Consider the following 27,342-nt stretch of genomic DNA (forward strand, 5'->3'; position numbering starts at 1 on the left):
CCTGTTTAGTTAACCTCACCATAGACACCATTACCTATGATACTGTATAGCCTAAATATTTCAAGGGGGAAATTTTCGCGGATTTGCAAACACTCCCAAAATGTATTTAGTTAGCGTGCTAAGATCTTTTTTTGGTGCCCTTTTGGATAAAAACATGAAACTTGCCACAAAGTTTGTATGTATCATAAAGGTTATTGTTTGATAGGGAGCCACCTCAGATTTGACCTTTACACACAATTTAATGCTTAAAAATAGTCAGTTTTTCATCTGTCTCACCTATAAATGGTTCAAACTTTACAAACTTGGTGTCAAATTAATTGCTCTTGCTCTGAAGAGTACACTAACATTTAATGAAAGTCCATAGCTTTTACTATTGCAAAAGTTATAGCCATTTATAAGAGCAAAAAGTAGCCTTATTTTCTCCCGCCCACAAACATCATGCAGTAGGGTACTTATACATAGTGCAGATTTGTATTTCCAACATAATTATTAGATGCTGAGTTAGATATGTGATATCATTTACAATTGTAAGGTGGAACCTGTCATAGTGACCACCTGTGTTAAGAGACCACATTTCTATAAAAGTTAACTTCAAGACATAGAATGTACATTGCACAGTAAAACGCACTGCATACTTGTCTACATAAGACAGAACACTTGGCTAAAATGGTGCTAATGCCTATGGAATATAAAATAGGCAGTAGCTACACTTAAGCATGCAGTATATGTTTAGTTGTCACCCTGTAACAATGCCCCAAGAATTATGTTGGTGTGTTGTGATTGGTAGTACAAGCAGTGCTTACTATAACCTGGTGCAATAAGATAGTAAAGGAATTGGGAGTTTATTTACAATAGTAGTATAAACACCACTAGCCAAACAGCATCAAGACACACGGTAGTGTGTCGTGCGGCCCAAGAAGCCGGCGCGCAACCCCTTGATCAAGACACACGGTAGTGTGTCGTGCGGCCCAAGAAGCCGGCGCGCAACCCCGTGAGTATATTGACAGGAAGAAAGAAAACGCAATTTTCGCACCTCCGTAGCTCTGTGCTGCCTTGATGAAACAAGACAAATTTTGCTGTGTACATTCCCTCCACCTTCAGTACTCCACATTCCAAATTTGAGCGAAATCGCTTCAGGCATTCCTGAGATATGCGACTTCAAAAATTGGCTTAGTTTCTTCGTTTTTTTTTTCTTCTTATTTTTCTTCCTCTTTTCGCACACTTACAAAAACTGCTATAAAACGCGAACGCGTTATCCGATTGCCTTGAAATTTGGCACACAGAAGGGGGGTATAAAGGCGCATCTCGGTACCAACTTTGGCTGGAATACCATAAACAGGCAAAGAGTTATGAGCGATTATGCACGAAAAATAACACCAATATGTTGTCACGCCTACAGGGTAAACCGCGTATGGGAAGAAGCTGAAAATCGGTGGGTGAATAGGTTAACTATTGAACCTCAAACCTTTTGTGGTTTGAAAGAAATTGAGCTAAAAACCAGGAAGATACAGCGAAAAAATCAACAGTGTGTAACAATTATGCAATCGAGATTAGCTAATTTTTAATTTTTTTAATTTTATTATTATTATTATTATTATTATGCTTGCCACGCCTACCAGATAAACCACTTGGGGTAATGCTTTGAAAATCGCTGTACAGATGGAGTTATCATCTTAGAAAGGCTCTTCAATGGTGTAGAAGAATCAGACTTAAGGCCACGGAGTTATAACACGAAATCCAACTTGGTGTAGCAAGTGCGAGATCGAGATACTCTAATAGAGCAGTCATCCTAATAGAGCAGTCACCCTGAACAGAATTCAAGAGATCAGTTAGAAATAAGTAACCTGTATAGAGATCAGCTACAAACAAATCATCCTGTAGAGAGTTCAGCTACAAACAATTCACCCTGTTCAGACATCAGTTACAAACAAATCACCCTATTGAAAGATCAGCTAGAAGATGTCACCTTGTAGATAGTTCAGTTACAAAGAAACCACCATGTAGAGAATTCAGCTACAAACTAGTGACCCTGTAGATACATCAGCTAGAAGAAGTTACCTTGTAGAGAGTTCGGCTACAAAGAAACCATTCTGTAAAGAGCTCAGCTGCAAACAAATCACCTATACAGAATTCAGCTACAAACAAATCACCCTGTAGAGAGATCAGCTAGAAGAAGTTACCTTGCAGATAGTTCAGCTACAAACAAATCATCCTGTAGAGAGATCAGCTAGAAGAAGTTACCTTGTAGATAGTTCAGCTACAAACAATTCACCCTGTACAGAGCTCAGTTAAAAGAGGTTTCCTTGTAGAAAGTTCAGCTACAAACAAATCACCCTGTAGAGAGATAAGTAAGAAGAAGTTACCTTGTAGATCGTTCAGCTACAAACAATTCACCCTGTAAAGAGATCAGCTAGAAGAAGTCACATTGTAGATAGTTCAGCTACAAAGAAACCACCATTTAGAGAGTTCAGCTGCAAACAAATCACCCAGTAGAACGTTCAGCTATGAACAGATCACCCTGTTGAGAGTTCAGTTAGAAACAAGGAATCCTGTAGAGAGATCACCTAGAAGTATCGCCTTGTAGAGAGTTCAGCTACAAACAAATCACCTGTAGAGAGTTCAGCTACAAACAAATCACCCTGTAGAGAGATCAGCTAGAAGAAGTTACCTTGTAGGGATTTCAGCTATAAACAAATCACCCTGTAGAGAGTTCAGCTACAAAGAAACCATTCTGTAAAGAGCTCAGCTGCAAACAAATCACTTGTACAGAATTCAGCTACAAATAAATCACCCTGTAGAGAGATCAGCTAGAAGAAATTACCTTGTAGATAGTTCAGCTACAAACAAATCACCCTGTAGAAAGATCAGTTAGAAGAAATTACCTTGGAGAAAGTTCAGCTACAAAGAAACCATTTTGTAAAGAGCTCAGCTGCAAACAAATCACCTGTACAGAATTCAACTACGAACAAATCACCCTGTAGAGAGATCAGCTATAAGAAGTTACCTTGTAGATAGTTCAGCTACAAACAAATCTCCCTGTAGAGAGATCAGCTAGAAGAAATTACCTTGTAGAGAGTTCAGCTACAAAGAAACCACCATGTAGAGAGTTCAGCTGCAAAGAAATCACCCTGTAGAATATTCTGCCAGAAACAAATTGCCCTGTAGAAAGATCAGTTAGAAGAAGTTACCTTTTGGAGAGTTCAGCTACAAAGAAACCATTCTGTAAAGAGCTCAGCTGCAAACAAATCACCTATACAAAATTCAGCTACAAACACATCACCCTGTAGAGAGATCAGCTAGAAGAAGTTACCTTGTAGATCGTTTAGCTACAAACAATTCACTCTGTAGAGAGAGCAATTAGAAGAAGTCACCTTGTAGAGCGTTCAGTTACAAAGAAACCACCATGGAGATTTCTGTAATCAATATATGTGACCGGATTTGCGAAAAGGGGTCTTCCACACACACATCCAATTCCGTAAACGTTGGAGACCATAACTCAGTGTTCAAGTAACATATTAACCTGAAAATTTCACCATGTATTCAGCTATAGTGGTGCTCACTACTGTCCAAATATCAAGGCAATAGCTCTTTCCAATCTGAAGTTATCAATTGTCAAAGTTGGCAAATTGGATGTGTGTGGAAGACCCCTTTTCGCAAATCCGGTCACATATGTATTATACAGTATATATAATTTGTACATTTACTGATAAAATATTTAAAGTACATCTACTTCATCTTTTCTTCTTCCTGTAGTAAAGAAAAAAACATAGGTTAAAAAAGTCCCAAAGCTGGCCATAGGCCGGCTTTGGGGTATACAAATACAAAAAGAAATGAAATCTAATCCAAAACAGCCAAGCTGTAAAAAAGTGTGCGGCCCTCAGAAAGGCTATGGTGAAAAAAGATGTGAAATCCAAGGTGGCGGCCAAGAAATGGCTGTGATGGTAGGTTAATGGTAAAAATTTTAATAACGACAATTCAGGTGAATTTTTGTGCCGCTTCACAAAATTTACCTAAATTGTCATTATTAAAATTTTTACCATTAACCTACCATCACAGCCATTTCTTGGCCGCCACCTTGGATTTCACATCTTTTTTCACCATAGCCTTTCTGAGGGCCGCACACTTTTTTACAGCTTGGCTGTTTTGGATTATTATAATATCTGCACATATTGATCACCCCTATTAACATTACACAGTAAACTGTACAAATAAGAGTTAAGAAAACTACTTTATAAGTTACCAGACAATTTATTTTAAAATGTGCAACATAAATGGTCACATACACTACTTTAATTTTGGACAAATGTTTTGATTTTAAAACCTGCATCATGACCAGTACCTATATATGGTACGTATATGAGCAATAAATCAATTTTACTTAGTTTAGTTGCCTGTGTAGAATTTTCCTATTATGTATCAGTTACCAATCACCCATTATTTTGCTCACAAACCTGCATGTGTGGGGATCATAGGCGGCGGAAAAGGGGGGCTAGGGGGCTGAAGCCCCCCCCCCTCGATCTGCTGAGGGGGGGCTTAGCCCCCTCAGAAAGATATCACGCGAAATTATCCTTCTTGGAGTGGGGCTGAAAACGGTGATCAGGATCGAGATACTCTAATAGAGCAGTCACTCTAATAAAGCAATCATAGTATTAGAACAGTGTGTAGCGAGCTATGTAAGGATTTTATGTAGTTTATCAGTATAATTCGTAGCTGGTGAGGTGGGCAGCTATTGTCAGCTGCATGGTTGTGACCTTTTTTTTTTTTTTTTTTTTTTTTGGTCTCACCTTAACAAACCAGAGACAATGTAGATCATTTCCATAAGTCTGGGTCAGCCCAGCCCCCCTTCATATCAACTACTTCCTCCGCCCCTGGTGGGGATGTTGCAATATCAATATTTCATTGGTGCAGCAAACGGTGCATGTCAGTTTAGGCAGAGATAACTATTCTGGATTAGATACAGGTGTTGAATTAGAGAGGTTTCACAGTAATAGCTTTTAAAAATATAATAACTGCATGAGAACAATGCTTATATATAGTATGATATGCACTGATGTGCTGAGTTGCTATTGTAGCAGCGGCGGATCCAGGGGGGGGGGGGGCACAGGAGGCACGTGCCTGCATATATACAAGATCGAGATACTCCAATAGAGCAGTCACAGTGTTCATGAGGCAGTGTAGCATGTGTAGCTTAATTATGAAGCTATGAATAAGGATCTGAATAAGGATCTTTATATACTTTATAGTATATGCATTTAGTAAAGGACATGCAGCCATTATTGCTGTGACCTTTTTTTTCTCTTCAACTTTTCAGCAAAGTGCACCCCTCCTTCCCAAACTCTGGATCCACCCCTGTGTAGCTATAGGGTGGTTTCAAATATTCTTCAGTGATAGATACTAAACATTAGTGATGCTATATATTTGTGAGATCATATAAAATCTAAATAGTCTACAGCAAAAATTTCTGCAATTGCAAACTTGAGCCACTACAAAGCACAAGCAATTGTCTTCACTATGACGATTCAATAAAAGTAGAATCCAGAAAGCTTATATTATATAGTCAAAATGTGTGAATTCATACAAAAACATGCAGCTAAAATTTAGTGGACCAAGAATTTGCAAAAATTTACACAAATTGTACCTCGTACATAAACCTGCCATTCAGAATAATGACCTGCATGGGCATGGCCATGGCAGTTAATTGATCTATCCCTAAGTATCATGCCTGTACATATTTCAAAATTGTGCATGGGCGGGAGACAATAATGGCATATTTTACCACAAAAATCATGGTAACTTTAGAACAAAATAAGCTAATAAGCTTATAGACTTTCTGTAAAAACCACCTTATTCTTTAAGGCAAATGCTTCAATTTGACACCAAGTTTGTGGATTTTGGATCATACAAACAAGAAATAGAGACAAAACTGACAGTTTTTGAACATCAAATTGCCTGTAAAGGTCACCAAAGGTCAAATCTGAGACTGAGGTGGATATCCAAAAGTGCACAAAAAGGCCTTTTTTAAAGGCTTACATGTAACCCTGACTAATTAGACTATATGGAGATCTAAATATTTCAAGCATAAAAGTTTCGCTGATAGCTAAGCCTCAAAAAATTTCCCCCTCGAAATATGTGCGGTATATTATTGCGCCTATAGATATTTATTATAGCGCCTGTAAAAAATATTTTAACAGGTTACCGTAGATTTTGTAGATTGAATTACAATCCCTTGCTTGGTAAACGATACCTGACGAAGGATATAAATAGACTGAGACTGTACACGTGGAAGAATGGCTGCGTTTGGATCTCGAGTGGACAACAAAAAGGAAGTTGCCTACGAATATCTCTGTCACTTAGAGGAGGCCAGAAAGTGAGTCCATAAAATAAGGAGGAATAATGCAGTACTGTGTGTGGTTGGTCCATGTGTTTTTTGCTTGACAATCGCGGTTTTGTGTGTGTAGCGTATGTGTATTCGTGGTAGGCTTTTCTTTCGTAAACTGTTAACTGAGCTGTAAGCAGCGAATAGTATTATGCGTAACACTGCCAAACTGCAGAACTAACGAGTAAGGATGCGAAAGCAATAAAAGCTGGTACCAGTGCTGTACGCTTTTTTTCTGTGTAGTGGCCATTCCTTGGGCCATTCACTATGTAAAGTTGTAGCAACAAGCCAGCTTGTTACAAGGGCTAATTATGGTTGTGTGATGTTTGCTCTTCATGCCCGACTACTGATTGGTTGGGAGTGATACAAGTGTTATTAAATATTTATTGTGTAATTTCAAACAGGAAACTAGTGGACTTCATAGAGCAGTGGTAAAGGGTGTGTGTGTGATATATCAATTATCAGAAGCCTTAACAACTAGTTGATACTAGTGACAATTACCCACCCATCAATATTATTGTTAACATCTACTTCACTTGTATTACTGTACTGTTGTTTATTGAAATGTTGTCTACAGGCTCCAGGAAATTTAACAGGCAATTTACCAGAGTAATATGTGTGAATTTTAGGGTGCATACTTCTCAGGCCATCTTGCAGACTTTTTTTGTAAATTAGCAAGTGCTAATTTTTAAAGTATTGTGTCCATTTGGACTCTTTAATTGACTTGTTTTTACAGGCTGTTTTGTTACGCCCAGCTAAATTACTGTGTGATTGTGTAGTGTTAAGTGGTTAAGTGTACTTATGAGTGTGTGTTGCTGTAAATTGTGTGGGTAGTGTCCGCAGCCATTTCCTGGGGTGTGGCATGTCCAGTGGTTAGTACTAGGGCTGTAATGTAATATAATGTATTGTCTGGAAACATGTGCACCCGCCTTGTTGCCACACCTTGCTGATAATAATTTAGTAGGTAAGCTAAATGTTGTGACCCTGCAGTAAACTTCACTTCCTTATTAATACCACGTCTGAATATAGTGGCCATTTTTTATATTTCAATGAGATATAAGTCAGGCAATCAAGAAGCTACTTAACGTTTAGTGGATATGTTCATAGCAAAGATCTTATAATATAAAGTTACGAATTTTATTACATAATAAATTCTTTACCTATAGAGCACCAGCCAATGGAGGTTGTTCTTTACATGCAAGTAATGTTTCCAGCCAAGTCATGCAGTACAGTAAATGGCCATTTAAAGGAGTTTGTGTTCAATGAAATATATGAACACAATGGTGAATGAACAACAGTGCTTTCCAGTGCTTTGCTAATCAACACATTCTTGTGTAAACAAATTTTGTAATCTATGAAATATAGGAAATCACTAAAAACATTCTTGTTACATAATTGGTATCCACATGTTTTGGTTTTTGCTTTATAGTCGTGTAAAGATTCTACACAGTGAAACTTCTCTTTTTTCATCTCTTTGACAAAACCACCTCACTATAAAGGCCACATTTGTCTCAGACACCGTTAAGGTGTATTTCATGACCACGTAAGGTAGGTCATGTCCTTGCTGAGGCCACATTTTGGGTGGTCAAATTATTATTGCTAAATTTGTTGCATATGCTAAACTGTTTCATTTACAAAGCTGCTTATGGTACAGAGATATAGCAATGATAGGTGACTGTGAGCTTGTTTGTGTAACATCTGTCTGTACAGCATTTTTCTGTGACTGCTGAAACACTTTTTTGGAAAGGGTTTCTGTGGAATATTGTGAATATCATTTAGCTAGGGTAGGGGTGTGCTGCGGTATGGTTTAATGTTTATTAGTGGCTTTAACCAGATTTTGTAACTTTAATCAGTCTGGGATTGTTTTATAAACGATCAAAGTGCAAGGCTGATGATGTTCCATGTTGTAAATCCCTTTTAGCAGTCCCACCCAATATGTACGTATAGTACTGTGTGTTCATCTGTGTGTGAGGCAGGTGGCAGCCTGGTAATAGAAAGGTTCTGGGATCGATGCCCGGTTATGTTGTTGCTTCCTTGAGCAAGAAACTTTAATCACATTGCTCCAGTCTACCCAACTGTATAATGGGGACCTGGTGGCCTGGGAAAGCAGTCCACCCAGCTGTAACATCATTGGGTACCTGGTATTGAATGGGGAAGCAAATGCCCAACTGTCCTAGCAGTGTTGGGGTTGTAGTGGAACTTTGGGTTCCACGACCTCTCTCCGTGAGACCTGGACGGTTCTCCTGTGGGGTTACTAGTCGTGCCCCAGAAGGATTTGCCTGCACAAGGCTCAAGTGCCTGAGTGGTGCACAGGCATCCCAGTGCTGGTTCGCTAGGAGGCAATAGCTGTGTTTCACACGGCTGCCAGAGGCTTTACTTTTTGTGTGTGTGTATGTGTGTGTGTGCATGCGTGTGCGTGTGTATGCACAAGTGATACTAGCTGTAGAGCCTCTCTTTAATTAAGGAGTTTCCAAATTACTCCCATCAAGGACAACGGATTTGGTAGAAAAAAAACTCTATTATACTACAGCAAAAAATGGTCAAAAATTATGGGTCCCAAAGCAGTGTATTAATTGTTTTGGGCATCATTTCTAGTGCAGCTTCTCCCCTGTATTATTATCATCTTAAGGTGTGCAGTGTTTCCCCACAACTGCTTGGAACTTTATTGTCGTGTTGGTACACATGGTGCATGATGTGTGTTTGTACTCTACCTGTTTGTCATGTAAATTAGTTCCTAGGGTTGGGCCTTGTTTGGGCTTCACTACTTGACCTGCTTCCCTCTCCAATCTGTATTATTATTATTATACAGTATGTATTTTAATAGCCTGTGTACTTAGTGTGAGGGGGTTGGTTTTGTGAAGCATTGGTTGTGTTAGCAGACTGAACCCAGACCAACTCCAGTATACACAAGTGCTGGCACTTTCATTGTTGAGGCAAACCCAAAAATTAGTTTGGCTTTGGTACTTTGTGATTTACTGTCATATTCCTTGAACAAAGTCATTACTTCATACCAATGTATCTAACTAGAAGCTTTGTAAGGAACCAATTAGGAAAAATCCCTACCTTTTATCAGGATGTGAAGTTCCAAAGTGTCAGGGATGCAGACAAGTGTAACACGAGGTGATAAGGGAGTGGTGTCCCATATTGCTGACTGTATACTGAATGCTGATGGTAAATTAAGTGATGGAATGTGAATCAGTTGTGGAATAATATGATTAATGATTTTGTCTTGTAGGAGTTTAGTGTAGTTTGATTAAATAGAATTAGTCACTTGTTATTTGTATGAAGCTTGATGGTCATATGTGATTTGAATGGTGTGCATGTATGGGTGGTACTGGGTGTGTATGTGTGTAGAGAGGTTGATAGCACCATGTCCATTAGTACCTCCCTGTTGCTGCAGCAGTAGCTTGCTCATGCTAATCATGAGGTTGGATTACAGTGTACCAACTGCCCTCAAGATCAGAATACATATCATTTAGCACACATCAACCTGATGTCTCTGCAGAGGTTTTGCATGCCTCCTAGTGGATAACTTGTAAATTTTACACTTAGGATACACATAGAGTGGTGGTCTATGTCAGCGTGCTAGTGTTCTATTGATCTCTGTAGTTTCCATGTGACCACTGTTAGTAAACCTGCACTGGCAGCATGACGGTCCACTATTGATTTTGTCTGTCTCGTTTCTTTTGAATGTTGTGTGACTTAAATCGGGTAACAATGAAGAAGAAAAAAGATATGTATAGTGTGTGCATGTGTGTGTGTTTATACGCGCGTACGTGTGTATATGTGTGAGTGTGTCATAGATCTTGAGAATGTTGCACTGTAAGTACACTATATTCACTCATTATTTCATGTTCCACCTGATCATTCTCATCTGTCAATGTACAGTAAGATCTAGTACATTGATACTGTTAGTTTTATAGAGCAAGTGCTAGCTGATCTGGTGTGTTGTGTACTAGTTGTAGTAATGGTACAAGTTTAGGATGTCAATTCATGTGGGTAGAGTAGTGATTGCGATATTTGCTTTGAGTGTATGTGTGTGTGTATGTGTTTGTGGCGGACACAGTATTGTAGGTGATGTGGCTAATGGCAGCACCCCTGATTCTGCCTTGTGTTGGCCTTGCAAGCCAACAAGAGGGCTTTACATTAAGCACACACCATGCTGGAGGGTTGGGGCAGAGATGATGGTCTCCAGACAAGCAGAAGTGTGCGCACGCGTGCGTGTGTGTGTGGTTTTACACTATCAATCTTTTGAATTTTGGCACCTGCCATTGTCAGGAATAAAATAATGGGCTTGGTTTAAATGGAGGTTTAAAATTATTGTATGGATGAGACTGAAAACGGTAACAGGATTTCGTATCTGTATTGCATGTTCCTTTATTTCATTCACTTTGAAACAGTCAGTTGCAGGATTATTGAAAATTTTCTTCCCGTACCGTAATCATTCTGTGGGTTGGAAAGCTGACGCCAGTGCATCCAGACTGAGGAAAAGGATTACTTTCTGTTAGACCCATTGCATGCACGATTAGCTCACAAGGAGCCTTACAGAAATGCTCACAGTACAGCATAATATTGTCGATCATTCTGCAATCAACTGTAGGTTGATGCAGTGCAATGTGCTCATTAATGAACACAACATGTGTTAATGTATGTGTTTACGAGCCTCACTATTATTTAGGTGTAATGAGTTCCTGTGTGAACTGCCTGGAATTACTGTGATGTCATGTATTATGGGAAATGTTATATCATCATGTAAACTCTGATCCTTGTGGTACCTGTTACTGCTATATTCATAAATTTATAAGCATTTCTGACTGATACACATGACACAGATACAGATTCAGCATCACAGTTAAGACTATAGTTAGTGGTAAATATCCCTTTACCCCCACATCTATCAAATTTGATTTTGCCAATCAATCAAATTACAGTACAAGTATTTTGAAGTTCTGGAGAGATTCTATACACACTACAAAATACCCTTTTATGCTCCCTGTACTGCTGGGCTTTGTTTACTCATTTGAGTGTCTACACTGTATAAACACCACAACAGTATCCCATAGTGGGACACCTGTACTGGTTTCTGCTCTACCACACATGCCTCTTGCTGATGGAGTTATGGTGTGCTGGTCCAACCCTTCTCCATGTCTAGTGGGCTAGAAATGGATGAATCTGTCATTCCCCCCAGCTTCATAGAATCATTGATAATTTGATTGCTGTTTGATAAAATGTGGACAGAAGAATCTTGGTAATCTGATTGCTGTTTGATAGACTAAGATTTCTTGCCGTTTCTGAACAGTAATGTGGTTATGTTCTGCTCATCTTGAGGGGTGCGGTTTATCATATGCTAATAGTGAATATATATGTCTTTTGTGCTATAGATTTGCAGTCAGTTACATAGTGATACAGTGGTACTAAGCTATCTTTATAGAAAGCTCATCAACCAACTTTTGATTCTCCAAATGGAAGAGATATTCAGTGTAAATAAATGCGCATTAAGTGTGAAGGCTTTAAGTCACTTGCCTAGTAAGGCCAAAACTTTTTTTACTAGCTTATACATGTTCCACTGCATGTAGCAGTAGTGGCCCAGACAATGTTCTAGGGCAGGTAATGATATAGGAGGGTGGGGTACCAGTAAGGAAGTGCTTGTGATGTCACCTTATAAGACCTCACTGTGGTAACTTGTATGTCATCTAATTGTCACTTGTTGGCAAACATTATGAACACTTGTTGCTCTTCTAATGTCAGACATTGCAGGGCTACCTTGTGTATATAAAGGCTTGAGTTGTCAGTGGTGCTGTTTGAAACTGCTGTAGAGGATTTTTATTGTAGCTGCTTGAGGTAGGGGGATGGGTGTGTGTGGTGTAGTGACTTGTGTGTATACATACTGGTGATTTCTTGAATGGTGAAACCATCTTTTGTTGGTACGCCTTTAGCTGTTGTTTGTTGTGGGTGTGTTTAGTAGGTTAGTCTTGTTGAAGGTGTGTGGACAATTCACATTAGTGGCAGTATGTACTGAATTGTATAACTACTACCATACTTAAACAATGTATTTTACCAAGGAGTACTTAGTTGTATTATTATAATTTGTAGGTGGGTTGAGTTAGTTATTCAAGAGGCACTACCTGACGCACAGCAGTGGGAGTATTCATTGTGTAACGGTATCTGTTTGTGCAAGTTGGGAGCTAAACTGATACCAGATTTTCCCGTCTGGAAGAAAGTCTACGATCCTGACCAGAGCAGGTTTAAGGTATTACAGTGTACTTTACCCCAAATGCCTGTTTCATATGTGTTTCAAGTAGTGTGCCTTTTATTATAAACATTTGTGTATGCAGTTATGTAGACTCTTCCTGTTTTTGTTGTATGGCTATTTCATGTAGACTAGAGGATTAGAGTACAGACACACAGATAACATTAACTTCTTTCTACTTGCATTGAAGAAGCTAGGACTACCAAAGGTATGTCAGTCTAGGTATACCTGACATCTCGGTGAACTTCAGTTGTATTTTAGGTCTTCCATCCCTCGACTATTGATGTTTTTAAGAGCAAGAATATTCCTCAAATTATCTATTGCCTTCATGCTCTAAGGTACAACAACTTGTCTTAAATATTTTCTGAAGATTATGTTCATGAATGCATTCTGTTTTCCTTGTAGCCATTTTTTGAAGGCTAAAGGATCTGTAAAAGTGCCTATACTTGATTTGTACGGCAAAGCAAAATTTTCTGGTGAGCCAAGTTTGTGTGTGTGTGCGTGCGTGCGTGCGTGTGTGTGTGTGTGTGTGTGTGTGTGTGTGTGTGTGTGTGTGTGTGTGTACTGTGGTGTTCATATTACTGTGGTATATAATGGTGTTTATTGTTCCCATAGAGGAGGTTGTTTCTAAGATTAGCGTGCAACTTGAGAAGAGCAAAAAAGACTTACCAGCTTTTGACGTTGTTGAAAATCTTGTTGAAGAAGAGGTGGGGTACTATACAACATAATGTTATGGACACACTTTGTGTGTCACACTATATTCAGCCTTGAACACTATGCTATGTTGTAAGTAGTGTTTTGCTCCCTGTTGTTCAGGTTTATATATAGAGAAGTAAGGGTAGTTGGGAGTGTCACTAGGATCAATATTGTGTTTATGTACAGCCTATTGCACTACATAAAACATAGCACCTTAACATTGTGTGACTTCTGTGTATGTGTGTCATTCCTACAGTTACAATACGAGTCAATGGGTCTAACAGTGGAAACTTCAGATGACAGTACAGCTCACTCCGCTAATGGTACGGCTGATGCAGTCGGAGAGACCACACCACCCCCAGCTGTTGCCCCTAGTTTGTCACCAAAAGTGGCATCAGTAGTTAATGGCAATCAGACTACATCCAGTACCACAACAACATCAGCACCTAAAATAGACCTTCATAGTTTGTTTGATGACCCCTCCTATGCTGAGCTACAGAGTATGATTGAAGATATGGAGAAATTAGGACAAGGTTTTGACTTGCGCTCGCCCACACCTGAACCAACCGTGACAGCATCTGAGTCTGCAGTGGCTAAAGCACGTTCAATGTCTCCACCTGTTACTGTTGCTATTAATTTTGATGAGGAAGAAGCCGCATCGAGAGTTTCCCCAGTTGTAGAGTACACTTGTAAAGATTCTGCTGTGAAGGCTGCCGTCTATTCCACTGTGGATAAATTGAAGAAGAAGAAAAGAAGTAGTTCTACAACTAGTAAGGCATCAATTGAGAGTTGTATGTGACTGTCTGTGAACAAGTCCATTTGGAGCTTATACCATTGTGTGCTGAAATTTGTGCATTGTTCTAATTGCATGTACTTATAATACAATACACCTGTTGTGAATTGTGATTTAATATTGATTGTCGTACATATAGGCATCATTAATATGGTATCATTGTTGTGTTCTTTAGTTGATACAACAATTTCTGAGGTGGATGAAGCAGTTGAGTTCGCTGATCCTGTCGAGACAGTTAAGAAGCTGAAGGCAGCAGCCACGGCCAATTCAATGGCATACGTGTTCACTGATATCAAATACGCTAATCTGTACCATGAGGCACTGAAGAAAGAGAAAAGCTTTGGCATGCCAAACAGTGCAGTGGTGAGTGGATTCTTGCATTACGCATCTCTGCCTTAAACAGGTTAAGTGTTCTTTTCTTTGAACCCTTTGTAGTTTTTGGTGTGGATATTTGTGAAAAAGCATGCACATCCATTTGTTTTCCAACAGGTGATATTTAGGGGGATTAACAGAGACAAGTGTGAAAAGATGCTGGAGAAAATGAGGTAAGTTGTTTCATTGATGCTTTCTCTAGTATTGTCTTCTTGTATACTTATAAATTGTGTATTATTTATAGTCCTGGAGCATACATACTGAGAGCCTGCCCGGATTCAAACACTGAGTTTGTTTTCTCTTATCGGTAAGTTTTGGGTAGTGTCTTTTAGTGTATGCACACACATGCATACAGACAAACCACACTTGTATGAATTCAAAGAGACTATTGTTTACCTGTTGCATGATTATTATTGTAGCAATCAGACTGGGACTAAACACTGGAAGATTATACCCACCGATGGCAAGTATACTTGGGGTAACAGTCCTGCATTTGACAATATTGAGGATTTTATTGAGGTTAGTCCGTGTGTTTGTGTGTAGTCTATTTAGAGCACACAGTACACGAGTGTAATAAACTAACATATACAACACACTTCATTTCAATTATCTAGCATTGTGACATAATTACTATGGTGTGTTTTTACTTCACATAGAATTTTGCTCGGTGTCTGTCATCAGCCACTAAACTAAAGGTCTATCCTGGTATGACCAATAACCTTCAGCCAGAACAATCTGAAGTGGATGGAGTGAGTTTACAGCATTAACTGTCACAATTAAATGCTAATTGATTGTAACTTGTCACCTGTAGAGAAGTTGTGTTCTCTAGTACCTTAGATTTTGTCATTTACAACATTTTTTGAAGTCAAGTAATATTTGGTGACAGGTTACAGAAAGTGTGTACGTGTAGTGCACATGGGTATGTGTATAGTGTGCGTGCATGCGTGCGTGTGCACGTGTATGGCAGAGGGATGTAGGGGGTGTGTATTGCTTGCTATCTGTGTCACTATTTGTAGAGTATGTGGTGTGCTGCTCATGATCACATGATCATAATAGGTCAGAGAAAAACTTGATGACAGTAGTTCAGAACAACCACTGACCAGAGAGCAGATCAATCGTGTCATAGTAGAGGTCAACTCCACCATCAGTGGGCTGAAGAGAGCAGAGAAGCCTGAGGTAATGTATATCTGCACAATTGTACATACTACAGTAAAATCTATCTGTCCTGGTCACCCTTAGGCCAAAAATGTTCTGACCTTGCAGAAAACCTCTATCGTGTTGAACTACATGTTTATATGGAAAATGTTTTGGCATGTTTATTATGTCTGAGTGATGCATGGATTGTTCTTGTTCATTACAGACTTCCCCTCCTCCGCTACCGAGTAAACCACCTAGCAAGACACCATGGACATCTCAGGTATGTATTTGTGAGATCAGTGTTGTGAGGATCTGTGAAGAACTAGTATGACTTGACTGAGTACTTAGTTGTACTGTTAATGAAACTGTTTTAAAGCCCTTTCACTGCTATTTTGTCTTAAGAGGGCATGTCACTATAAACCACCATATCTCACAAACTAAAGCATGACTAAACCTGTATATAACATTGTTTGCTATTGTCTAAAGAATTCGATTATATCACTACTGTTTACATAAAGGCAACCACACAAATGTTATAAGACCATAAATTGTAAAGAAAATTGGGCCATCAGCTTTGTGTGCACATTCTACCATTAGCAAACAAGAGTTCCAATGTTCCTTACTACACTGTTTAAAATCAAATGTTAAGGGTTGTTTTTCAGGTGCTACATGCACAAATACACACATGGCCTATAATCCACCTTACAATACAAACCTCCTACCTCCCTTCCCTTGTGTAGACTACATGGTTTTCATTTTGATAATCTCTTCAGTATGCTAATAACACTCCATGGATGAACAGGTGATTACAATGTTACAGACCCAAGGATTTGTTTACCCATTTCCCCTTTTTTTTTAGGTGCGTGCCCATTTCAGAATAGGTACATTGGCATGAATAATGTTATAGTGTGTGTAAATCTCTATCATTAGCATGAGGATGTCACATGGTATCCTTAGCGGTCAAAGAGTTTTAAAATTGGTAGAATTATTATAGATTTAATTTAGCTCATCCCTCGTATACTGGAATCCTTTTCAGTGTACAGTGCTTAGTTGTTAATAGTTTTTATTGCTATTTTGTATGTGTTTATTTTGATGTAGAGTGTAAGGAAGATCAGTCGGTCTGATGCTGAGTCTTTGTTGGAACAAAATGGCAGGTGTGTATGTGGTATAAATGTCTTTCTATACTGTACTATCGTTCTGAATGTCTAAATGAAAGCATATTACTTTCAACTTCAACATTCCCAGTACTTTATTGTATACAGGCATGGCACTACAGTACAGTCCACCTGTAGTTGCTGCTTTGGGTGGTGGCTTGCAGAGTCAGTGAATAACTTCTTTTTTTTCGGTTTTGCAAAACAAAAATTTGCAGTCATTGAATCACCTTTTTAATCACCATCTGAAAGTGTTTTAAGAGTAAATTATGGGAGGCATGTTGTAAGAGATTAATCTAATCACCGCACACAAGAATTAGTATATACTGTTGGTGTAGGCCTGGTTCATTTCTGGTACGTCCGAGTGAAACAGAGCCAGGTGGCTATGCCATAGTGTTCAGAACTAGAGAGGAAATGAAGAGATGGAAAATTGTTACCAAAGATGGCCAGTTCATGGTTCACCCCCGACCACAAAAGTACCCAACTCTAGAGGCAGTTATAGAAGTGAGTGATTTTATGTTTTTGAATCAATACTGTATTTTGCCAGTTTAACACTATTAGCTGGTGAAAATATACACAGCAGTTGAAGTTGACTTTGCATAACTTCTCTTGTAGGTATTTGTGAAAGGATTAAAGGAACACACAGGTTTAGACATGGTCCAACTTGATTTACTGGAGGACCAAGTTGTGAAGTCACCAGTTTCCAAGCAACCTCGGGAACTCCCTACATTAGTTACCAAGCAACCATCCACCCATTCTAAGCAGCAGTCCCCAGCTGCCCGGTCAATGTCATCATCATCACGAGAAGTGTCACCATTAATGTCATCCGGTAGTTCTACTGAAGAGGTCGCTTATAGTCGACTGAACTTCAACAAAGCGAAGAGGCAAGATGATATACCTGAACCACCTATGTTGAGTACACAAGAGAGTTATTCTGCTCTGTCAAGACATGGTAAGTGTAATGTACCTCTGCTCTGTCAAGACATGGTAGTGCAATTCAAATAGTGAATAAAATTCACTTTAATATTTAGGGTATCTCTTAAGCCACTTGTATAATGCTGTAGAATGTTAGAGTACATGTGGAAAGAAGAAAGTGGAAATAATTACACTACCAGCCCTTTACGTTCACATTTCAAAAGCTGAAATAACTGCTATAGTATAAAAAGCAGTGTAATGAGTTTGTCTTTTGACAGTGTGATTAAGTAGTACTGTGTTGTTGACTCATTTAGTGAATGTTGTGTTACTCTGTCACAGACACCAGTCCGTCTCGTAGTTTATCAAAACTCAATCCACATAATGTTACCAGTTGGTCAGTTGATGATGTTACTCAATGGTTGATCGGTGAAGGGCTCGGACAATTTACTGAGGTCAGTATGAACACTGAATAAGTGATATTAGAGTATGTTGTAGTGGTAGCAGTTAGTGTATGTGCAAGCAGTACCCACTAGATAAAAATCAAAACTGCTTAGCCATACCTATTAACTAAGTAGTTCATGGTTTTTATTTTTGTTGTACAAATATATTTATTGTAGGAATTCAAAGAGAATGTGGTAGATGGTGAATGTCTCATTAACCTGGACACAGCTCAGCTACGTGACGACTTAGGTATAAAAGCCCTTGGGCATCGTCATCGCCTGATGAAGAAGATCAACAAAGTGAAGGAGGGCTGTGGCTTGCCCACCTCATAACAATTTTTACTATTAATTGTATTATAATTGTGCAGATTGAACTTGTCATATTTTTTTTATCATAATCTTTGTAATCTGTTGTAAAATTGTCGTTTTTAATTGTAACCATGTACCCATATACTGTAGTTGGTGATGGTAATTATATATGCAGGCATTGAGCCTGCCCTTTAGCATACTCTGCGTTGAATTCTAGGTGCAAGCGTGGCTACTACCAAACCATAAACTGTATCCCAATTTAGAGTATTACGTCATTTTGATTCGTCAAATTCCCAGGTAATTCCCCTCATCTGAACAAAAGATGGTACCCTCACTACACCCTCTCCACATCGAGTAAACAGCGATGAGTATTAATATTCCTAGTGAAGGCGGATCACAAAACGAAGGTGAGAAAGTATAAAACCTTGTCTCGACTGAGACGTTGAGGTTAGGCCACTCCAAATATTTTTAAATTCTCTCTTTCCCGTCCAAGCCATTATTTGGCTGGGGACAATCATAGCAATCTGTTTAAAGCATGGTCAAGCTTGTAACTCCGTCATTTAAGTTGCAGGAATATTACAGAGGTGAAACAAAGTCAGCTATCCTACTCGGCTGGTTTTGCTGTGCTGTTTCTTTTTCTGCCTTTTATGTTTTTGTTGCATCCCAAATGCGCAAGTTTCACCATATATGGTTCCACACTCGAGAATTTGAATTGTCCTCAAAACCTTTGTGATTTACACTACCTCACACGTGGATTAACCTTGGGAGTCCCACTACTGTGTTCATAGCAGAAAATTTTTTGAAAGAGGGTAGATTTCACACTGCTAGTTGATACACTTGTGACCGGGATCAAGAATTGTTGAATGTCAAGATTGTCAACCATAAAAGCCCAGTAAATTCTAGTGTTGCTGGCTTTGAAAGTGTTTGATTGCCACTTCTGCAGACACTTGCAATGAGCTATATCTGAAAGTACATCACAGACATAAAAATGGACGCTGTAGTGTGAGGACATTTGTAAAATTTGTATGGGCGACTATGGGAAGAAAATTTTTGAACGGCAATATCTCAGCCAAGAAGGAAGATATCAAACTCTAACTAGCATGCAGGTATGGCTATAAGACATTACAATAAGTGCGTAAAAATGATTTTCAATTTATTTTCAAAACAACGCTAGATTCCTATTCTTTCAGTTAATTTATAACCATACCTGCTGGTTAGGGCTTAATATCTTCCGTCTTAGCTGAGATATCTCTGTTCTAAAATTTTCTTCCCATAGTCGAACGTCCCCACACTACAGCGGCCATTTTATGTTTGTAACGTAATTCGGATAAGGCTCATTGATTCACTGTGAAGTGCCCCTTGATTGCTTAATTAACACCAGATACCTGTTGATTGCTGGGTGGGCTGCTTCCCCAGTTGACACCAGGTCCCCATTATATAGCTGGGCAGATTGAAGCAAGTTTCATTGTCTTGTGTGAGTCACTTAGTACTAGCTAGTCTACATGCATGTTGCTTTGTTTAGGTGAAAAAGGTGACATTTCACTGTCTAGTGGTGGACTACAAAATGATATTGCTCTACATCTTTCAAATACATTACTTCAAAATTCACCAGCAGTACAACAAGTACTACAACAGTGTAGAGGTGTGGATGGCTCTTACAATATGTACTGTGTGATGGAGTGTCTTGTAAAGTCACTGAAAATCAGAGACTGTCTGAGACAAACCAACTTCCAAGGTATCATTACTTGTGTTGTAGATGTCAGTGTCTATGCAAGAGGCTTGGTAGAGTGCTAGTCTGGCTGGTAATCAAAGGGTTCCAGGTTTGATGCTCTGGGGACCCAGTAGTTGTTGTTTTTGTTGTTTCCTTGAGTAATTACTCACATTGTTTCAGTCTGAACTGTGACCTGGTGTCCAGCTTTTCAGGTATCCCGGTGCTGGCTTGCCGGGTGGTATTAGCTGTGTTACACTTAGCTTTTGCAGAGGTTTGCTTTTATATATACATATGTGTGTGTACAGCAGCAGTAGGTTAGTTATTAGAATATCAGCCTGGTAATTGCAAGTTTCTAGGGATTTAATGTTCAACATTTGCTGATGTTTTCTTGATTACTGTGTACTGACTTATCTTAGTCACAAGTGTTACCCATACAGGATCTGTGAGAAGGATAAAACCTGTAAATAGTCTAAATCTTAGCATTTTGTGTTTGTACCCTAATTGGTAGTGCATACACCCTCTCACTATAAGCTTGTCTTCAAGCTTAAGGTCTATAATACTGTGGTGGTCGCCAATCTTGTGTGAGGTAATGGTGAAATGAACTGTCTAATGTTCAACTAGAGGGTCCACAATGGTGCTGGATTCTCAGTCACAGTTCTCTCTGAGCTTGAAAGTGATGTCACTGTGTTACTCTTCCTGCCATTATTGATTTGGATTGTCACTGGGCTCTTATTTGACTGATGTTACTTTCCAGCCACCCTCCCATAGTGGTTGCAACTTGCCAGCAGTTGAACAATACCTTACAGTAAACCTAACGTAGCATTGAACCTGAAACCTTTTGATTATCAGGCTGATGTTCTAATCACTTGGCACATGCACACACACACACACACACACATACGCATGCACACACACACATGTGCACGCACACACATACGCACGCACACACGTACACACACACATACGCACACACACATGCACGTACACACACATGCATGCACACGCACACACAGAGGCGATTCTAAGGAGGGGGGGGGGGGGGCATGGCTGAAAAATAATTTTTGAAAAATCTTGGGGGAAAATTGCAGTATAGATTGGCATTGATATTTTTAGCAGTTTTTCGTGTTTTTAGCATAAAATTTAGGCTGTTTTCAAGCCTTCAAATTGCAAAAATCCTGTAGCTTCTGCACCCCCAGACCCCATAAAATTCTACTTTGTATTAATGCACTTGTCAATTTCATGCCCCACCCCCCCACCCCCCCCGGGGGTGGGGGAATACAGGGGATTTGACAAATCTTTGTGTCAAATTCCCCACCCCTGGGGGAAAATCAGCCGTCAAATCCCCACTATGTCCCCACCCCCCTAGTAGGGGATTTGACAACATTTCAGTTTTAATCTTGTATTATACTAATGATTTGGTTTCAACAATAAAAAACTTCAATTTTGACATCTAATACAAATGTATGTGTCATCAGTGGGTACAGCTCGTAAGCCTTCACATGACAAGTGATACCATGCATCACAAAGATCACATGCAATCCAAAATTCTTACTGCTCTGATTCTCCCTCATCTTCTCCACATGTAGCACAATACGTACTTTCCCATTGATCACTACCTTCTCCTTCATCACTGTCACTTTCAAAACCTGTGTGGGGTAAATCCATGTCAGCTTGGGGGGCAGCTGCTTTGGATGCTGAAATTAGTTCAATCTTCTTTGATTTTCTTGTAGCAACAGCTTTCTTTGCACCCCTCTTACGATTTTCCACGATTGTTTTTAAATGCTCCAACCAAATCTTGCATTCTTCAACTGGTAACAGAACTTTTTCTGATATGCATTCCACAGTATAGCCATTGTCATTACTGAAGTATCTTTTCAGCATTGTCGACGGCGGCTGCTGCAATTTCTTGAGCACAGAATTGTCTGTTACATCTACAAAAACTGACTTGTAATGTCCAAAACATTGAGCAGAACTGTCACAAGTTGGACATGATGTAGAGCCCCAAGGACGCTCAGGATCAGGAACTGGATAAGGTAATTCTGTAATCAAAGGACCACCTTGGTACCACCTCAGTGGTTCTGGTGGTCTGCCTGCTTGGCAGAAAGGGTGAAGGCAGGATTCCTTGTAGCAGCAAACCAAATAAAAAATATACTGAGAGGGTAGATCATGTATAAGGTGGGCATTTCTCACATCCCACACTTTCTGAAAAGATGAATACAGTTCTGGGTCATCTCTTTGTAGCTGATCCTTTTGCTTCTTTGATCCCTTGAGAAAAATTAACAGTTTATCTCGATCCTGTAGCTCCTGAGATTCTTCACTACCACGGTACAGTTTAATGGCTGTGCTACCACAAGGGCAACCATCAACTCTATCAATGTAAACATCAATGGCATTGCTCAAGTTTGCCTTAAGCTTCTGTGTATCAATTTCTCCAGTGTTTGGATCTACACAAGAACCATTCAATGTAGATGGAATGAAGAGATTTGCATGGCCTAATGACAAACAACCATTTTGAAGTTCTACTCTGTTCAAGTAGCTTGGCCCACTGCTACGGGTGGTTACCAGTGTAGCAACTTTCTTCTGCATTATATGATGCTTTGTCCAATAAAATTGAACCTCAACATGACTGGGACCTTCATCACCAGCTCCATCTACTCTTATACAGTCAACTTCTTTGGGTTTGTTTGTCTCCATATTGATGAATACAGATTGAAGCTCTGGCATGGTACACAACATGTTCAAATCAGCTGCATGTTGTGAAGGGTTCTTTTGGTGAATTTCAGGTGCCTTAACTACCCCTACACACATCTCCATTGTAGTTTTGGTCTCACTGAAATTGTAAGAAGTAGTTTGAAGTGTGGAAGGATGTTTATTGACATAATCTGTTCGTGTAGTAAGAATTTCTTTATTTGCAACTACTGGGGTGGCATACTGCTTGTGTGTGGTGAGGGTGTCCAATCGAAATCCAGAGGCATCGTCACGATTCAGATTCAGAATGTTTCTTCCATCAGAATACTGCACATCATTAAAACCTTTATACAGGGCAGCCGACCAGTGTGAATCTGGATTATACTTTAAATTAAATCCTTTTCGGGCTCTTCTTGTTGTAACCATTGCTAACCCTTGATACCTGGATGCTGACCTCCGCCTTTTATTTCTTGGAATGCAAAGCTGGACAACAGTACCATATGAAAAATGACGATTGTACACGTTTTCAAGGTGCTGTTTGATTTTCTGATAAGTGATTTTCTTTCCAACTTTAAGATTTCCATCAAATGTAAGTACTCCTGTCCGTCTCCATTGGTCTGCTCCTACACTGCCTGCTGACACAAAATCCTCAATTGTTTTACCTATGTCAGGACATTCCTGTTGTACCTTACTTGTACGCTTTGTAACTTTGCGAGCAAGAAACCTCTCTTCTGCAATCATCCTCATTTTCAATCTTCGAGCACGTGATTTTACTGCTGCCCTTTGCTTTTGAACTAGCAACTTTCCCTTTTCACTAGCTATGTCATTCAAACCAACCAGCTCCTCAGGACTCACATCTGCCTCAGACTCTGTCACAATCTCGCCGTTGACAGCCCTTGCTATTCTTTCACTTTCATATGCATCCATTGTAGCATTATGGTAGGCATCCCGGGACTGTAGAAGCATTGAAACCTTGGAGCTATCAAAACATACTGAAGTATTATCAAGTAAGGCTTTGTTTAAAGTAGCTGCCAAAGCTCCTTCATTTACATTGGGACAGCTCTCCACAATGTTGAACCAATTAAAATGGCAGTTGTGTACAATTTCCTTAAACTCTTTCATTTCAAGAATACCTTCTTGAGGTAGTCTCTCAAGCTCTTCATTTTCTGAAAGGGAGCACAGAGAGCTTTCAGAATCTGAAGATACTGTAGTCTCATCAGGAGAGATTCCAAATGTTGCTAGCAAAGCTTCATCTTGAATTTTGGCAAGCTCATCAATTGCTTCTCTAATAGCACGAACAGAATTAATGCATGCTTCTACTTGTCGAGCCTTCTCTGTCATATCATCAAAACCAAACTGTTTGCGAGCCTGAGTGGGTGTAACTCCAGATGCTTTAAAGACTGCATAGCGAATGCACTGTCCTTCATGATCAGACTGTGCAATGCCTAGCAACTTTTGAACAGTTGATTTATCAATACCCACCATGGTAGCTTGTGAACATTGAAGTAATGAATTGATCATTACTGACAATTTATCATAATTCAAAGATTGCTGGTGTTCCACTAACAGAGTGAATGCTGTACCACTATTAGGCAGACCAACTCTTATGGATGCTAACGGTAGCTGTAAAAGCATTCTTTTTGCTTTTGCTGTATCATATTTTGTGTTTGGTGAGACTAATTGCTAAGCTTCGTGCAGTGTAATAAATCCCTCTTTTAGTACTATGTTTGCAACCTTCAATAACTCAGCACATTTGTTACATGGTTGGGGATGCGTACGACTGCAGAATTCAGATCTTGCTAAAGCATAATCACCAAGAGACAGGCTGGAGCAACAACAGACTGAATCACCACCACAAATATCTTTCATATGTTGACCACTATATTTGGACTCATCGTAATAAGTGGAAACCACTTTCTCTAAATCTTGTGATGGACCAGGCAAAGGATCACTACAAACTAATGCAGACAGTGGTTCTCCACCTTGATAAAAGATAAATAATACATGTGTATATATAATGTAGGAGCCAAAATGGAACACATTATATTGTACAGTATGTTGTATGAAATGTGGCAGTGGTTCAAGACATAAAATCATGTGCGTATATAATTGAATCAATTATATCATTACATGTAAAAATGTCATAGTTCATGACACAAATCTTGTACAACATACACATACAGTAGTGACGTTAATAGTACTGTAGCAAAAAGCTTAACATGCATGGAATAACAATAGTCACAAAATTATATTTAGCTGTATGCACATATAACTAATGCTCCTCACTCTCATCACTTGTTTCACGGTCAGTAGATGATAAATCTATTACACTCAAAGAGGAAGAGTTATCATTATCTGTCTCTTGCAATGCCATTTGCTCTGTATGATCTTCTGAGCTTTCTGATAAATTTGATGGGCACTTTCGTTTGACTGGTTTAAGAAAAAGCTGGAAAGAGCGTTTGGTTGGTTGAGAACTACGACCAGAACTAAATAGATGAAGAAGCACTTTTGTCAGACTCATCATGCCCATCCATCTCTTTCCTTTTCTTATACCACTTCGATTGTTGCTCCTTGCGCTGCAATGATTTTAGTTCTATTTGCTCTTGATAGCGCTGTGTTTTGAGTTTTGTTATTTCATGTGTTATCTCATCACAAATTTGGTATTGATGTGAATTTATTGCCTGCTCTCTTCGTAATTCTTTGAAGCCTATTTGTTTGTCTATATCTTTCAAACTGTCTTCAAGATGAAGCATCCTCTGAGTCCTAACATAAGTTGGTGTTGTTGTTTGCTTTACCTGTTTGACTGCACTACTAGACTCATGGAACCGTTTTAATCTGCTCTTCCCTTTCTTGTAATTGTATCCATCATCATTAACTTTGACACGTGCAAGCTTCAGCAACTCGTCTCTGTCATCCAACAGCTTAGGATTTGCCACCACCAATTCTTCAGAAGCTAAATTAATTGATTCTTGATACAAACTCAGGGGTTTAGAAGAGTTACGACCATAGAAATGGGACTTGCTGCGTAAAAATTGCTCAGTAGAGACATCGCTACAATGCCTGGCACTACCATCATCCTATATCATATAATAATTTAGTAAATAGTTTTACACATAACTAGAATTTTACCTGATTAGAATTAGGCTTCATCAAATGAATTCCATCCTTTGACAAAGATAAGGTCATCTGTGATGATTTGACCAATGATGCAACTCCCTTTTCAGGCTATGTTGATGACAATATAAATTCACATTTGATATAAAATTGCAAGTTTACCTGGGACTTTGAGAAATGAGCATCTTCCTTATCAGCAGACTATATGTTTATGCATGGGTAGTAAGTTAGGTTAGCTACTAACTATTAGTGTTTACCTGAGAAGCATCAGCATTACAGGTACTAGTTCGGTGAGTTACCTACAAAATTGTCATAGCAATAACAATTACCACAAACTTTAATAAATTAGCAATATCTGAAACTAACATCTACTAATATCTGAAACTAGTTATATAGCAATTAGCTATATATGTAGTCATAACCGTGAAATGAAACTTTAGCTACCTCTAGAACTTGCAAAATGCTGTGATCAGCGATTTCATCAGTGGGGTGAACATCAACAAACTCCCCTCCCCATTCTTCATCCTTTATTTGTAGGAAGAAGTGGTCTGGTTTTGCTGCCTCTCCTGCAAAATGGAGCTGGTCCTGAAAAGTTGTGATAAACGCCTTCAGTATCTCGTCATTATTGCAATTTCGTCCTGTACTAGTAAAACACAGGGTCCGCTTCCTGCCCTTGTAGATAGCCAGCACTTTCTTTTCCGTTTCCGCTTCGACCACATGGCTATCACCTCTACTATCGTCCATTACTAGCACTAAGCGCACATCTAAAATCCATGCGACTAGTAATTTGGTATACTTAGTAAAACACTTTTGGTGATCCGATCCGTATAGTCATGCATGGCCAAGGGCCATTTAGTTTTGGTGAGTGCAGTTTTATTGTTTAGAAATACAGGTGTATATGTGAATGAATTGCCGGGACAAAATGTCAATTGCCCCAGGGGTGGGGACAAAATCAATGTCAAATCCCCACCTCGGGTATGGGGGGCCCCGGGGGTGGGGGGGGGTGGGGCATGAAATTGACAAGTGCATAAAACCATACAACAATAGTCATGCTGTCCCCTACTTTGCCCCCCCCCTGTAGGTCTGGTCTAGAATTGCCACTGCACGCACACACGCACACACACACACACACACACACACACACACACACACACACACACACACACACACACACACACACACACACACACACACACACACACTCACATGTACACACAATTGGCATAGTATCCAGCCATTTTGAAGTATGTAGATAGATGGATGATTGTTATATGTGTGTGACTACTGTTTTGCATAGTACAACTTCCTAAAGACACTCCAGTGGTAGCAGCTGATATTTATGGTGCAAAGATGGTTCACCAAATGTTAGTCCAGGAAGAATGTAAGCTAT

The 27,342-nt window shown here is 39.3% G+C and overlaps 2 protein-coding genes and 1 long non-coding RNA gene across 7 annotated transcripts in view; 2 read left to right on the plus strand and 1 right to left on the minus strand.

Annotated features, from left to right (window-relative positions):
* The first annotated feature begins 6,180 nt into the window (after positions 1 to 6,180).
* Positions 6,181 to 18,638, plus strand: LOC136260769 (uncharacterized). Its single transcript, XM_066054627.1, has 19 exons — positions 6,181 to 6,367; positions 12,470 to 12,626; positions 12,757 to 12,834; positions 12,888 to 12,964; positions 13,032 to 13,102; positions 13,242 to 13,333; positions 13,579 to 14,092; positions 14,291 to 14,478; positions 14,605 to 14,660; positions 14,732 to 14,794; positions 14,907 to 15,006; positions 15,144 to 15,236; positions 15,544 to 15,663; positions 15,848 to 15,904; positions 16,723 to 16,778; positions 17,114 to 17,279; positions 17,391 to 17,727; positions 18,030 to 18,142; positions 18,308 to 18,638. Exons 1-19 carry the CDS (start codon positions 6,288 to 6,290, stop codon positions 18,461 to 18,463), a joined length of 2,574 nt encoding a protein of 857 aa, XP_065910699.1. The 5' UTR covers positions 6,181 to 6,287; the 3' UTR covers positions 18,464 to 18,638.
* An 85-nt stretch (positions 18,639 to 18,723) lies between these two features.
* The window catches only part of LOC136260309 (uncharacterized), a 33,725-nt gene continuing 25,106 nt past the window's right edge, over positions 18,724 to 27,342 (plus strand). For all 5 annotated transcript variants that reach the window (XM_066053996.1, XM_066053998.1, XM_066053997.1 and 2 more), the window contains exons 1-3: positions 18,724 to 18,846; positions 19,962 to 20,174; positions 27,250 to 27,333. In XM_066053996.1, coding sequence (XP_065910068.1) covers positions 18,804 to 18,846; positions 19,962 to 20,174; positions 27,250 to 27,333 — 340 coding nt within the window. In that variant the 5' untranslated portion in view covers positions 18,724 to 18,803. The remainder of the gene's footprint in view (positions 18,847 to 19,961; positions 20,175 to 27,249; positions 27,334 to 27,342) is intronic.
* LOC136259640 (uncharacterized) lies at positions 25,973 to 26,270 on the minus strand. The gene is made up of 3 exons (XR_010703312.1): positions 26,210 to 26,270; positions 26,115 to 26,153; positions 25,973 to 26,063 (listed from the first exon to the last, which is right to left on the minus strand). It is a non-coding gene; the product is annotated as an uncharacterized lncRNA (long non-coding RNA).

The sequence above is a fragment of the Dysidea avara genome, chromosome 7 (assembly GCF_963678975.1).
Source record: "Dysidea avara chromosome 7, odDysAvar1.4, whole genome shotgun sequence".
Lineage (NCBI taxonomy): Eukaryota > Metazoa > Porifera > Demospongiae > Dictyoceratida > Dysideidae > Dysidea > Dysidea avara.